The sequence below is a fragment of the Littorina saxatilis genome, linkage group LG5 (assembly GCF_037325665.1).
Source record: "Littorina saxatilis isolate snail1 linkage group LG5, US_GU_Lsax_2.0, whole genome shotgun sequence".
Taxonomy (NCBI): domain Eukaryota; kingdom Metazoa; phylum Mollusca; class Gastropoda; order Littorinimorpha; family Littorinidae; genus Littorina; species Littorina saxatilis.
The window spans coordinates 46,158,051-46,170,176 of NC_090249.1; the positions used below are offsets into that span (position 1 = coordinate 46,158,051).

General features: G+C 44.2%; 1 protein-coding gene across 4 annotated transcripts in view; it reads left to right on the top strand.

Moving 5' to 3' along the window:
- Nucleotides 1-12,126, top strand: part of LOC138967260 (3',5'-cyclic-AMP phosphodiesterase 4C-like) — a 248,808-nt gene that overhangs the window by 91,278 nt on the left and 145,404 nt on the right. For all 4 annotated transcript variants that reach the window (XM_070339784.1, XM_070339782.1, XM_070339785.1 and 1 more), the window contains one exon: nt 6,477-6,584. In XM_070339784.1, the coding sequence (XP_070195885.1) occupies nt 6,477-6,584 (108 nt within the window). The remainder of the gene's footprint in view (nt 1-6,476; nt 6,585-12,126) is intronic.

Below are 12,126 nucleotides of genomic sequence, written 5' to 3' on the forward strand. Positions count from 1 at the left end.
TCCGTGTATGTCCGATGTCCGACGTGGATGTGAGCCCCTGGGGAAGGCATTCAGAGCGACAGTCCTTTGTGACCAGGTGAGACGGGGGGAATTATAAGGGGGTAAGGCATTCAGAGAGACAGTCCTTTTGGACCAGGTAAGATGGGGGGAATTATGAGGGGGGTTTTAAAAAAAATACAGCTGTGCACAGAGAGCACCCATGCTGTCCACGTTTGGTATGTGACCAAGTGGAGGGATGATTGTATCCCGTCCCCCCGCGGGTTAGGGGGAAGAATTTACCCGATGCTCCCCAGCATGTCGTAAGAGGCGACTAACGGATTCTGTTTCTCCTTTTACCCTTGTTAAATGTTTCTTGTATCTATAGAATATAGTCAATGTTTGTAAAGATTTTAGTCAAGCAGTATGTAAGAAATGTTAAGTCCTTTGTACTGGAAACTTGCATTCTCCCAGTAAGGTCATATATATTGTATTACGTTGCAAGCCCCTGGAGCAATGTTTTGATTAGTGCTTTTGTGAACAAGAAACAATTAACAAGTGGCTCTATCCCATCTCCCCTTTTCCCCCGTCGCGATATAACCTTGAACGGTTGAAAACGACGTTAAACACCAAATAAAGAAAGATGAGGGGGGTAAGGCGTTGAGAGAGACTGTCCTTTGGACCCGGTGAGACGTGGGTGGTAGACAAACTCCGTAATTACCTCAGTCGGAGACCGGCACGTGATCGGGAGGTCGTGGGTTCGAACCCCGGTCGGGTCATAGGCTACCTAAGACTTTAAAATTGGCAATCTAGTGGCTGCTCCGCCTGGCGTCTGGCATTATGGGGTTAGTGCTAGGACTGGTTGGTCCGGTGTCAGAATAATGTGACTGGGTGAGACATGAAGCCTGTGCTGCGACTTCTGTCTTGTGTGTGGCGCACGTTATATGTCAAAGCAGCACCGCCCTGATATGGCCCTTCGTGGTCGGCTGGGCGTTAAACAAACAAACAAACAAAAACCTCAGTCGGGTTTGTCAGGTTTGTGAAAGAGTGAATACCCTTACTGTTATTGAGACAAACGTGTCCACACGTGCGCCTTGTCAATGTGTTCCAGACACCACCCTCGCTAGTGACTGGTCTATAATGCCACGTGGGAAAGTTCCCCTCCATAAAAGCAAGAGCATTCACTCTTCCGCAACCTATACAAACCATGTAGACGCCTGGCCAGATCTGAAACGGTTAACGGTTTGCACGGGAAAGAGTGTGCTTTTAAACCTTGCGCCGTGCAGAGAAGGCACTGAACTATTGCCATACATGGTTATAGCTCAGTGCTGAAACAAACGTGTGACAGACACACACAAAAGGCTCCCAACATCGCTGGATAAGTCCAATGCATTTCAACAGCATTGAGCTTTTCCAAGAGATGTCTGGTGCATGTGTTCAATGAGGACACACCACAACCTAAAACAAGTTACTTTGCTTTTAGAGGATCAAATGTTATTGTTAATCAAATCCGCCGTGGCCCACGAAGAAAACCTGCACACATCATTTCATCTTTGCATAGTCATATCTCACAAATTAATTTTTCATCACCATCTTGTGTGTGTGTGTGTTTTTTGTCCAATTCGTTCGTTGATGTTCTTTTGTTTGTATTGAAGGACAGTTGTTTTTAATTGTCTGTCTGTTCAGTTTTGGTCTGTTTCTTTGTTGTGCGTGCGTGCGTGTGTGTGTGTGTTTGTGTGTGCTTGTTTTTCTATTTCTGTTATAATATGTTTGTTGAAGGTACACAAATTGTGTATGTGTGTGTGTGTGTGTGTGTGTGTGTGTGTGTGTGTACGCGCGTGTGTGTGTGTGTGTGTGTGAGTGTGTGTGTGTGTGTGTGTGTGTGTGTGTGTGTGTGTGTGCGCGCGCGTGCGTGATTGTGTGTGTGTGTACGCGTGTGTGTGTGTGTGTGTGCACGCGCGATTGTGTGTGTGTGTTTGTGTGTGCGTTTGTGTGTGCGCATGGGTGTTGAAAGAAAGGGGTACGGGTAAACCGGCGAGAATAGAAAAACAAGGGAGACTGCCAGAAGAATCTCTCCTAGAATCAGTTGCTTGCCCAGAAATGGATTGTGTCCCTTTGGCAAGTCGTGCCATACATTAGTTGCCTCCCCTGCACCACAACTTGCAAAAACAAATTCCCTCTCTCTTACAAATATTGTAGCTATAGGATCTTTGCTTGAGACTTCCATTTTGTATCTATAGGCGTGTAGAGAGATGCGGAATAACTATCTTCTTGTCATGAATAATTTGCTTTTATCCGGACTTCAATATTTGAATTATATTAAAGCAGATATCGATAATTAAATGAACAGATACGGAATGTCAACAGACATTTAAACTGCAGTGTGTCTATATGCAGATTTTACTAATTTGATTAAATCAGTTTTGAGGGTGGACACAGAAACACACGCATTAAACACGCCCCTCTTGATTATACAAGCAGTATTTTGCCGCAGATGGAGTGGCAGTGCGGACATGTTTTCAAGGGTAAAGCAACCGTTCTTCGCCATGTAATGTACACACAACGATTGTACAAACACCACAAAAAGTGAGAAGAAATTAGATTTCCCAACCACCGTCGATATATCGATTTACTCAGCTGTTTACGCCGTCTCTCCCCAATCCCCCCCCCCCCCCTTCTTTTCCTTACTGCTACTTCTCTCTCCTCCGCCCCCTCCCCTCCCCCTTCCTTACTTGCACCCCTCCGCACACACACACACACCCCTCCTTTCCAACACCCACCCCCGGCGGGGAAAGAAAAACAACAGTCTTGTCATTCCCCCAGAGTCGAGATACGTGGTTTGGGTTTATGGAGAACTGCTCGTAGAATCAATACCGTCGATCCGAGCGCGCCTGGTGACAAAAACGAGAAAGAGAGGAAGAAGAAGCGCCAAGATGTGGAGATCATATATTTCTGGGACAGCTTCCGGACATTTGATGGCTATATATAATAAGCCAGTGACGCTGGCATGGCGAGATGATAATCAAGATTGAGGAGAATTCGCACTTTGATCCTCTCTCCCGCTGCCCTTGCAACTCCCTCCTCCAATGACCCAGACTGTTGTAGTGTGGTGACTATCCCGCCCCCCCCCCTCCACTATCCTTTTGAAGTATTGATTGAGGTGGAGGCTACGGGCTTTAAAGAGCAAAACCATACGGAACCTTGGCTCTCTTACCCACACGGCGGCCGCAGCGCCAACACCGGTAGATCTATACCCCAACAAACTTTGCTGTGGGTAGCTCAGAGACTGATGTGGGCCGTGTCTTCTGACTGTGTGTCATTTCGTGCTTCTGTGGGCTGTTTCTCATTCAACTGTGCTTTGTTTGGTACAGAGAGAAATACCAGAGCAACCTCCTGACAGTGTTTTGTGCGTGCTTCTATGCCGCTCTTTTCCTTTAACTCTGATGTTTACAAAAGAGACGGCCTTGACGACCTTCCACTGCACTGTGCTGTCTTCGGAATAGAAAGGAGTACCAAACTATCCTCCTGGCAGTATTGTTTTGTGCGTGCTTCTATGCCGCTCTTTTCCTTTAACTCTGATGTTTACAAAAGAGACGGCCTTGACGACCTTCCACTGCACTGTGCTGTCTTCGGAATAGAGAGGAGTACCAAACTATCCTCCTGGCAGTATTGTTTTGTCAGTGCTTCTATGCCGCTCTTTTCCGTTAACTCTGGTGTCTACAGAAGAGAGAGTGATGCCACACCGCCCTTCTGACAGTGTGTTGTTTTCTGCTTCTGTCTTCCTTCTCTCCTGGAAGACCTTCCACTCTGCTGCCTGCAGACTAGATAGGAGTACAAGACTATCCGTCTGACAGTGTTAATTTGTCAGTGCTTCTATACCGCTCTTTTCCTTGAACTCTGATGTCTACAGACGAGAGAGACAGTCAGACTATCCTTGTGACAGTGTGTTATTTTCTGCTTCTGTCATCCTTTTGTCATTGACGGACGTCCACTCTGCTGTCATCAGAACAGACAGGAGTACCTGGCTACCCTCCTAACAGTGTTGTTTTGTCAGTGCTTCTTTGCCGCTCATGTACTTTAACTCTGATGTCTACGAAACACAGAGGGGGTGCCAGACAGACCATCCTTGTGACAGTGTGTGTGTGTGTGTCATCAGTGCTTCAATTGCCTTCTTTGTCTTCAACCCTGCACAAAGGGGTACAGGACCGTATTTTTGATAGTGTGTTGTTTTCTGCTTCTGTGGCCCTTCAGCCCTTGAAGGCTTTTCACTCTGCTGTCTGCAGAACAGAGAGGAGTACCAGATCATCCTTTGTGACAGTGTGTTGTTCGCCAATGCTTCCGATGTGGTCCTCTTTGTTTTAAACACTGCTGTTCACAGAACAGCCGAGACGTTTACAAGACCATCAGTGTGTCCTTTGTGTCATCATGGTCCTCTACCGCCCTGCTTTATGTAGAGCTGAGAGGGGTGTCAGGCCAACCTTATGACTGTGTGTTTTTGGAGCAGCCATGTCCCTATTTCAACTTGCTTTCTGTAGAGCTTGGAGGGCTACCATGGCAACCTTTTGATTGTGTTTTATTTGAGCCACCATGGCCGCATTCCACCCTGCTTTGTGTAGGGCTGAGAGGGGTGCTAGTCCAACCTTATGACTGTGTGCGAGTTTCGTGTCTCCATAGTTCTCTCCCCCTTTGACCCTGCTGCCTACAGAACAGAGAAGGGTACCACACCATCTGTCTAATACTGTAATAGAGTGTCGTTTTGAGCGTCCAGGGCTCAATTCTACCTTGCTGTCATCGGAACAGAGAAGGGTGACAGATCATCATTCTTGAGTTGTGCCTCTCTTCCCCTTCCTCCCGACTGGATGTACAACAGACCGCCAGCCCGTCTCGCAGAGGAAGGAAGCTGGAATAACGAGCACCCAGCCTCTTGACGTCAAGAACCTGCGGCAGTGTGTCACTCTGAGAGGAAGCAGTTCCTGCGCTGTACCCTCTGGCTTCTTGTAGATTGATTCTTTAGCGGAGCAACGTTCCATAATTCTTTTTGTCCGCGCAATGATAGATTGAGCCTCTCCCCCTTCATGTCGCCAGGAAACGGAATATGAGGGGAGAGAGAGGAGGGTGGACATTGCTCGGGAGACCAAACTGAAGTTGGCGCACGTAATGACAGGGAAGGAGGACGGTGTCCGCTTGCACCCCAGGGCTGTCATCATGTCGTCATCAGCTTGAAGGGGCTGCTCTCCTTCTGGCCTCCCTGGCGCCATATATAGCGAGTTAGCGTTGGCCTTTCTTCCCTCACACACACGGATTGTGCTGCTGATGTCTTGCATGTTTTTGTTTGTTTTTTAGTGGAGAGCTGTTTTCCGCGAGCTCCGCCGTGTCTTGAGCATTCGTCGCAGATTAGTTAGCTTGCCAAGTTTGTCATCAAGGGATGTGTCCTGATATTCAGAGCTAGGTCCCTGTGTGAAAACACCCTTTAAGACTGCAGGATCGCTGGTCCTGGTTTGTGAACTGTGCGCGTGTTTGTGCTAATGTACCTGCTTACTGCGATAAGGTTATTGTATATCGGTGTTACGAAAGACTCCACAGCTGCTAACAAGAACATCGATCAGAGTAACCTGACTGTTAACACCAAACTTCGCTGGAATACATAACTGTGCTCAGCTGTGCAAATGTCTCCTCTTGGAGCTGAGAAAAAATACGCTTTTCGCCTGAAGCGCCACCCTGCCGCTGTATTCTCAACCTCGAACGAAAGCTTTGCACGTGCCTGGTGTGTTTTCTTAGCACTTGAAGGCTAATGAGCTTACCGGACGATGCACTGTGAGGCTGCACTTCAGGTTAATGCTAATTAGTGTTCAGGCCACACAAAAACTGTTAAAGTCAGAACCCTTTTGCAGATTGGCTCAGCTTAGTTATGCCATAGTTTGCACTTTAAGCAGGCCTTCTCAGACTTTGTGCAGGCTCTAAGAAATCATTCGCAGACTTTGTCGTGCACATTTTGGCATTTTGTTGTTAAAGGTTTAGGAGCTGTGAAACGAGAAACGCTTTGGTTCTGACCTTCGGGTTCGTGGAAAACTCTTGTTTCGTCTGAAAGTAGCAGCAAGGATGTAACCACAGTCAGTGTCTGTCAGACTGTATGGATATATATATGACCATTTTGTTACCCAACCCACCAAGCCAAAGGAACTAGGACTTGTAAATCTGAGCTCCACCCGCACACAACCGCCACCTCCACCCAACTCACCTCAAACCCCCCACACCCCCTCTCTCCAGCCCAGCATACACTTTTTCTCAAATTCAACCCCCACACCGACCAAACCCCATCCACCCCTCCTTATCATGCAGAAGCTAAACTTCCTCTCCCCTCTCTTCGGAGGCAAGAGCGGGCGGCAGTCGTCCCGAAAACAATCGGCTGACAAAACGTCGGGGGAGAAGGGGTCTTCCTCCTCTTCTTCCACCTCCTACTTCAATTCTAAACGTCGTTCCCGTGGTCTCTTTCCTTCCAGACACGCGGAGGACCTGATCGTCACCCCCTTTGCCCAGATCCTGGCCAGCCTCCGGAGCGTCCGCCAGAACTATGTCACCCTCACCAAGGTTCCCGCCAACAAGGACAGGTCAGTGGGTCAAGGTCGTTGTCATGGCGACGAGTTTCTGTGTGTTTGTTTCTGTCTGTGTGTTTGTTTCTGTCTGTGTGTTTGTTTCTGTGTATTTCGGTTAGCCTGATGGTCGGCCGGTCAGTCGGGTGGTCTCTGTCTCTTCGTGTGTCTATAGATCTGTCTGTCTGTCTGTTTATCTGTCTGTATAGATCTGTCAAGGTCATCGATTCGTTCATGGTGACGAGTCTCTGTGTGTGTTTTTGTTTCTGTCTGTCTGTCGGTCGGTCTAACACCAGTCTGTATATCTGTATGTGCGTGTTAATGTTAAATGTGTGTGTGTGTGTGTGTGTGTGTGTGTGTGTGTGTGTGTGTGTGTGTGTGTGTGTGTGTCCTGAGAATGAATTACACATGTTTCGTTGTGAATATGCGTGAACAATTTTCTCTGCGAGCCAGGGCTTTCGCTTCATGCATTTTTCTTCAGATCGCATTTAATATTCTTCAGGTTTTGTTCTTTCACTGTTTATGTCCAAGTGGGTCATTTTTTCTGCTCTTTTGATTTGTCTTGTCCTCTGTGCGTGTGTACTGATGTGTTTCGGTAAGTGTCAGTATTGTTTTAGAATACGTGTGATGGTTGGTTGACTGGTTGAATCCTACTTTCGTAGTCATGTGTTCTGCAAATCCATTTTGCTTGTACAGAATTTAATGACGCGGTATCTACACTCGTAGTCATTTTGCAGTCTTCTTCGTTAGTGCCATTATGGTGTTTAGCGGTTGACTTATGTGCGGTTTTCTTTCCTCCTTCTTTTGTTGTTCACCTTTTTCATGTCAACGAGGTACATAGTATTTCTTCGACATAAAACTCGAATTCTGTCTGTCTCTGTCTATCTGTCTGTTTGTCTTTCTCTCTCTCTCGTTCGTTTAATTTGTTTATTTGTCATGTTGCTTTACTTGTTTATCATTTATTAGACATTTGTATTAGAAGTAAGGACCGGTTGTAAGAAAAGGCGTCGCCTTAAACCTCTATCCTTGAAAAATAAAGTTCCATCATCATCATCATCTCTATTTACTGGCTGATTATTTCTATACACATAATATTGTGGTTGCTCAGTCGTTTGCTTCTGCTTGACATATTAAGGTGACCTTTGGAAGAGACACAGGTGCAAAAGCCGTCATAAACCATTTTTTATCCATCACCTTATCTTCATCTGGCTGTGTGTGTGTGTGTGTGTGTGTGTGTGTGTGTGTGTGTGTGTGTGTGTGTGTGTGTGTGTGTTTCTCTCTCCCCTCTTTGCCTCTTTTTGTGTGTGTGTGTGTGTCTCTCTCTCTCTCTCTCTCTCTCTCTCTCTCTCTCTCTCTCTCTCTCTCTCTCTCTCTCTCTCTCTCTCTCTCTCTCTCTCTCTCTCTCATCTCTCTTTTGTCTTCGTAAATAGTTCAGAATTCAAATTCAAAATTAGTTCACTATGACAAGTTTACATTAATTGATTATTTTTTTTAACAGTTGGTTTATAAGTTGACTTTATAAAATTGGTTTATAAAATGAAGCAGACAGAATGGAAAGGGGGGGGGGGTCAGTAAGCGACAGAAAAGTCGTCGAGACAAGCATGAGGTCAGCACAGGAAAAGAGAGAGAAGGGAGGTGTCGAGGGGGTGTTAAATAAAACGACAATGGGTAACGACGCTTGACAGTCGATCGCTGATGACACCTGGGGGAGCACACTCGCAACCATTACCATTCGCCTTCCTGAGCCAGGGAAAAAAGATGCCAGACTACATGAAAAAATACCGAAACAAAAACAAAAAGCCGAAGGGAGGGGGGGGAGGGGAGAGAGAGAGGCTAAACATATGAAAGAAATGCAAGAACAAAGAAGTGAAAAACGATATGTGAGAGAAAAGGGGTAGTCACACAAAAAAAAGGGGGGGGGGGACTAAGAAACCTAGTCAAAAGAAGTAAAACCTAGAATATATTTTCTTTTTAAATAAGGTTGCGGGTGGAGAAATCCGAGAGAAAAAAGAATACAAGAAAACATTAAGGAGAAGGGAGAAAGTGCTGACACAGGAGGAATGAAGAAGGTAGTAGTGGGGGGGGGGGGGGGGGGGGGAGATGGATTAACCAAAAAAAGGGGGAAAAGGATAAAGAAAAGAAGAAACGAACAAAATAGAGTGAGAAGGAGAAAAGAACACAGATTCAAAATGGAACACACACAAAAACAAAACAAAAAGGACAGGTAAAGAAAGAGAGCCATAGATAAAGAAAAGGAGGAACAAAGACGTTAAAGGGCGAGAGAGGTTGGGGAGGGCCAAGAATTAGCAGAAATTGGGTGGGTGCATGGGGGCGAGGGAAAAGCTGAGGGATCTATCAGACCAGAGTGTACATCAGGCTGCTAAAGGTGCATCGACTTTGTCCACTTACTCGCCACCTACCCCCTTCCTGATCTTCCCTCCTCCGTTCCTTTCAGTTCCCCCATAACTCGATCTGTTGGAATAACGATACACTCACGCACGTGCGTTGTATGGACATAGGTGAGTGAATGCACACAACTAGCACGCAAACTGTGGATGGAGGCCAGGGAGCGGGGGGGGGGGGGGGGAGGGGGAGAGAGATTACGCACACAAAACACGCAAACAAAACGAGCACACGCAGGGGAAGGGCACGATAAATGAGAGAGAGAGAAAATCGAGCACACGCAGGGGAAGGGAGTTAAGATACGATAAATGAGAGAGAGAGAGAGAGAGAGAGAGAGAGAGAGAGAGAGAGAGTGAGAGAGAACAAAACGAGCACACGCAGGGAAAGGGTACGATAAATGAGAGAGACAATGACAATGACAATTCTTTATTTTACGAGGGTAACAGAATAAGCATTGGTATACTTTTTTGCATCTGGCCCTCGCCCTAAAGAGGGACTAAATCTACTATAATAACTACTACTACATACATACATAATTAGTGAAACAGTATAAGTTTATGTACATAAGCGCATTATATGAAACATTGTAGTTTATAAAATTAATGTTCATGACAAGGTGCAAAGCAAAAATTTGCAAGTCAATTAGAGTCAGAATATTATGCAATAGTACATCAACTCTCCAAGATAATGGATATTATGCAGAACATCATAATTTCATAAACAAAACAATAAATCAAAAGTGAGTGACTGTGTCCCAAAGGACATAACAATCAGGAATATTTCATTAAATGGGATATATATTTGTTTTTGAAAGAATCTGTGCTGGTAGCTTCCCGTAAGGCATTCGGAAGAGCGTTCCAGAGACAGCCACCGGAATAAACTAGACTAGACTTAAATAAGTCTATCCTAGGAAGAGGAGTGTTAAATTTCATAAGGTGGTGTGAATTCTTCAAAGAGAACTTTGAAAAAATGGTTTGGGGTAGAGTTTCGGATATAATTTTATGCATAAAGATTCCTTTGTTAAAAAGCAGTCTTGACTTTAGAGGTAAGATCCCTAAATGTATGTAGTCTAACTCTGTGAGGGTAGTGTGCTTTAGTAATACTACGTTTAGCGCTCTTTTATGTAATCTGCTAAGTGGTTTTAAGGAATTTTCACTTGCTGAGTCCCATGGAGTGGATGCGTAATCAATAACAGATTGAATATGAGCAATGAAGAATAACTTTCTGGTGTGGCAGTAAGTGTTTAATTCTAGATAAGAGATACACTTTCTTTGACACCACTTTACTAAGTTGCTCTATGTGGGTTGACCAAGACAAGTTGTTATCAATATTAACACCCAGCAGTTTGTGATGGTCGACTTTTTCCACTATTTCACCATCTATCATTAAAGCAGGACCAGCTGAACAAATATTCTGGCGTTTTTGTCTTGTTGTTATGACCATATATTTGGTTTTCTTTGGGTTAAGAGACATATGGTTTAGTTCAGTCCACTCTGTCAACTGGTTTAAACTCCTTTGAATTGGTTCTGATAAGCGAGTTAAATTTGTGTTGCTGGAGTGAATTGTGGTGTCATCTGCAAAAAGTTCACATACATTTTGAATATGTAGGGGGAGGTCATTAATGTATATATTATATATATAGAGAAGAGGAGGGGTCCTAAAACCGATCCTTGTGGTACACTGTATTTTACTTCTTGCATGCTCGACGCCGAGGCGTTTGTTAGTACAGTTTGTTGTCTGCCGGTGAGAAATGAACTAATAAGTTTGACAGTTTCGATTCCGACGCCATACAATGCGAATTTTTTCAGTAATAACGTGTGATCAATAACGTCAAAGGCTTTAGCGAAATCAACAAAAATGGCACCACAGAATTCATTGTCGTTTATTTTCTCCAGCCTTTGATCAACAAGAGAAACTAAGGCAGTATGGCAGGAATGGTTAGCTCTAAAACCCGATTGTTTAGGGTGAAGTAAATTGTATTGGTTAAAATGCGTTAGAATATGTTTGTTAATGTGTTTTTCAAGTGGTTTTGATAGAACAGACAATATTGAAATTGGCCTATAGTTTGATGGGTCTTTTTTGTCACCTGATTTAAACAGAGGAATGACTTTAGCCTGTTTCAGGGTGACTGGGAAATAATTTTTGTCTAAACAAAGATTATAAAGGTAAGTGAGTGTTTCAGAAATTACAGGGGCTGACAATTTAAGAATCCTACCATCGAGGCCGTCGATTCCCCGGGAGCCTGTTTGCTTAAGGTGTGTAAGTGCGTAAAAAACTTCAGGTACTGTAAGTATAGGAATATTCGCTTGACTTGAAACTTGTTTCGACTCACAATATTCTTCTAACACTTTCAAATTGGATTTGTCATTTGTAATAACTTTTTCAGCTATTTTAGACAAATGCTTGTTTAAATCATCAGGGGATATGTCCTTAACACAACTTGAATGACTGGCAATCGTTTTATTTGTAAGTTCATTTATTGCTTTCCATATATTCTTTGAATTTTGCTTTGATGACGCTAGGTCATGAAAGTACTTGATCTTTTTTTTTGTTCGTTTAAGTGAGTTTACTTTATTTCTCTGTTCTCTATACTCCGCTTCCTTGCCAACTGATTTTAAGAAATCACGATGGCCAATAGCATCTTGTAATTCACCCCCCGCGGGTTAGGGGGAAGAATTTACCCGATGCTCCCCAGCATGTCGTAAGAGGCGACTAACGGATTCTGTTTCTCCTTTTACCCTTGTTAAGTGTTTCTTGTATAGAATATAGTCAATTTTTGTAAAGATTTTAGTCAAGCAGTATGTAAGAAATGTTAAGTCCTTTGTACTGGAAACTTGCATTTTCCCAGTAAGGTAATATATTGTACTACGTTGCAAGCCCCTGGAGCAAATTTTCGATTAGTGCTTTTGTGAACAAGAAACAATTGACAAGTGCATGGCTCTATCCCATCTCCCCCCTTTCCCCGTCGCGATATAACCTTCGTGGTTGAAAACGACGTTAAACACCAAATAAATAAAGAAATCTTATAATTCAGTATCAAACCATTTAGGTTTTACTATTTGCTTGACTCTCTTAATTCTCCACGGGGCATGTTTATCGTATATTTCTGTAAAGACATTTATCCAGTGTGTTATTGCATCATCAGGATCCGTATAAT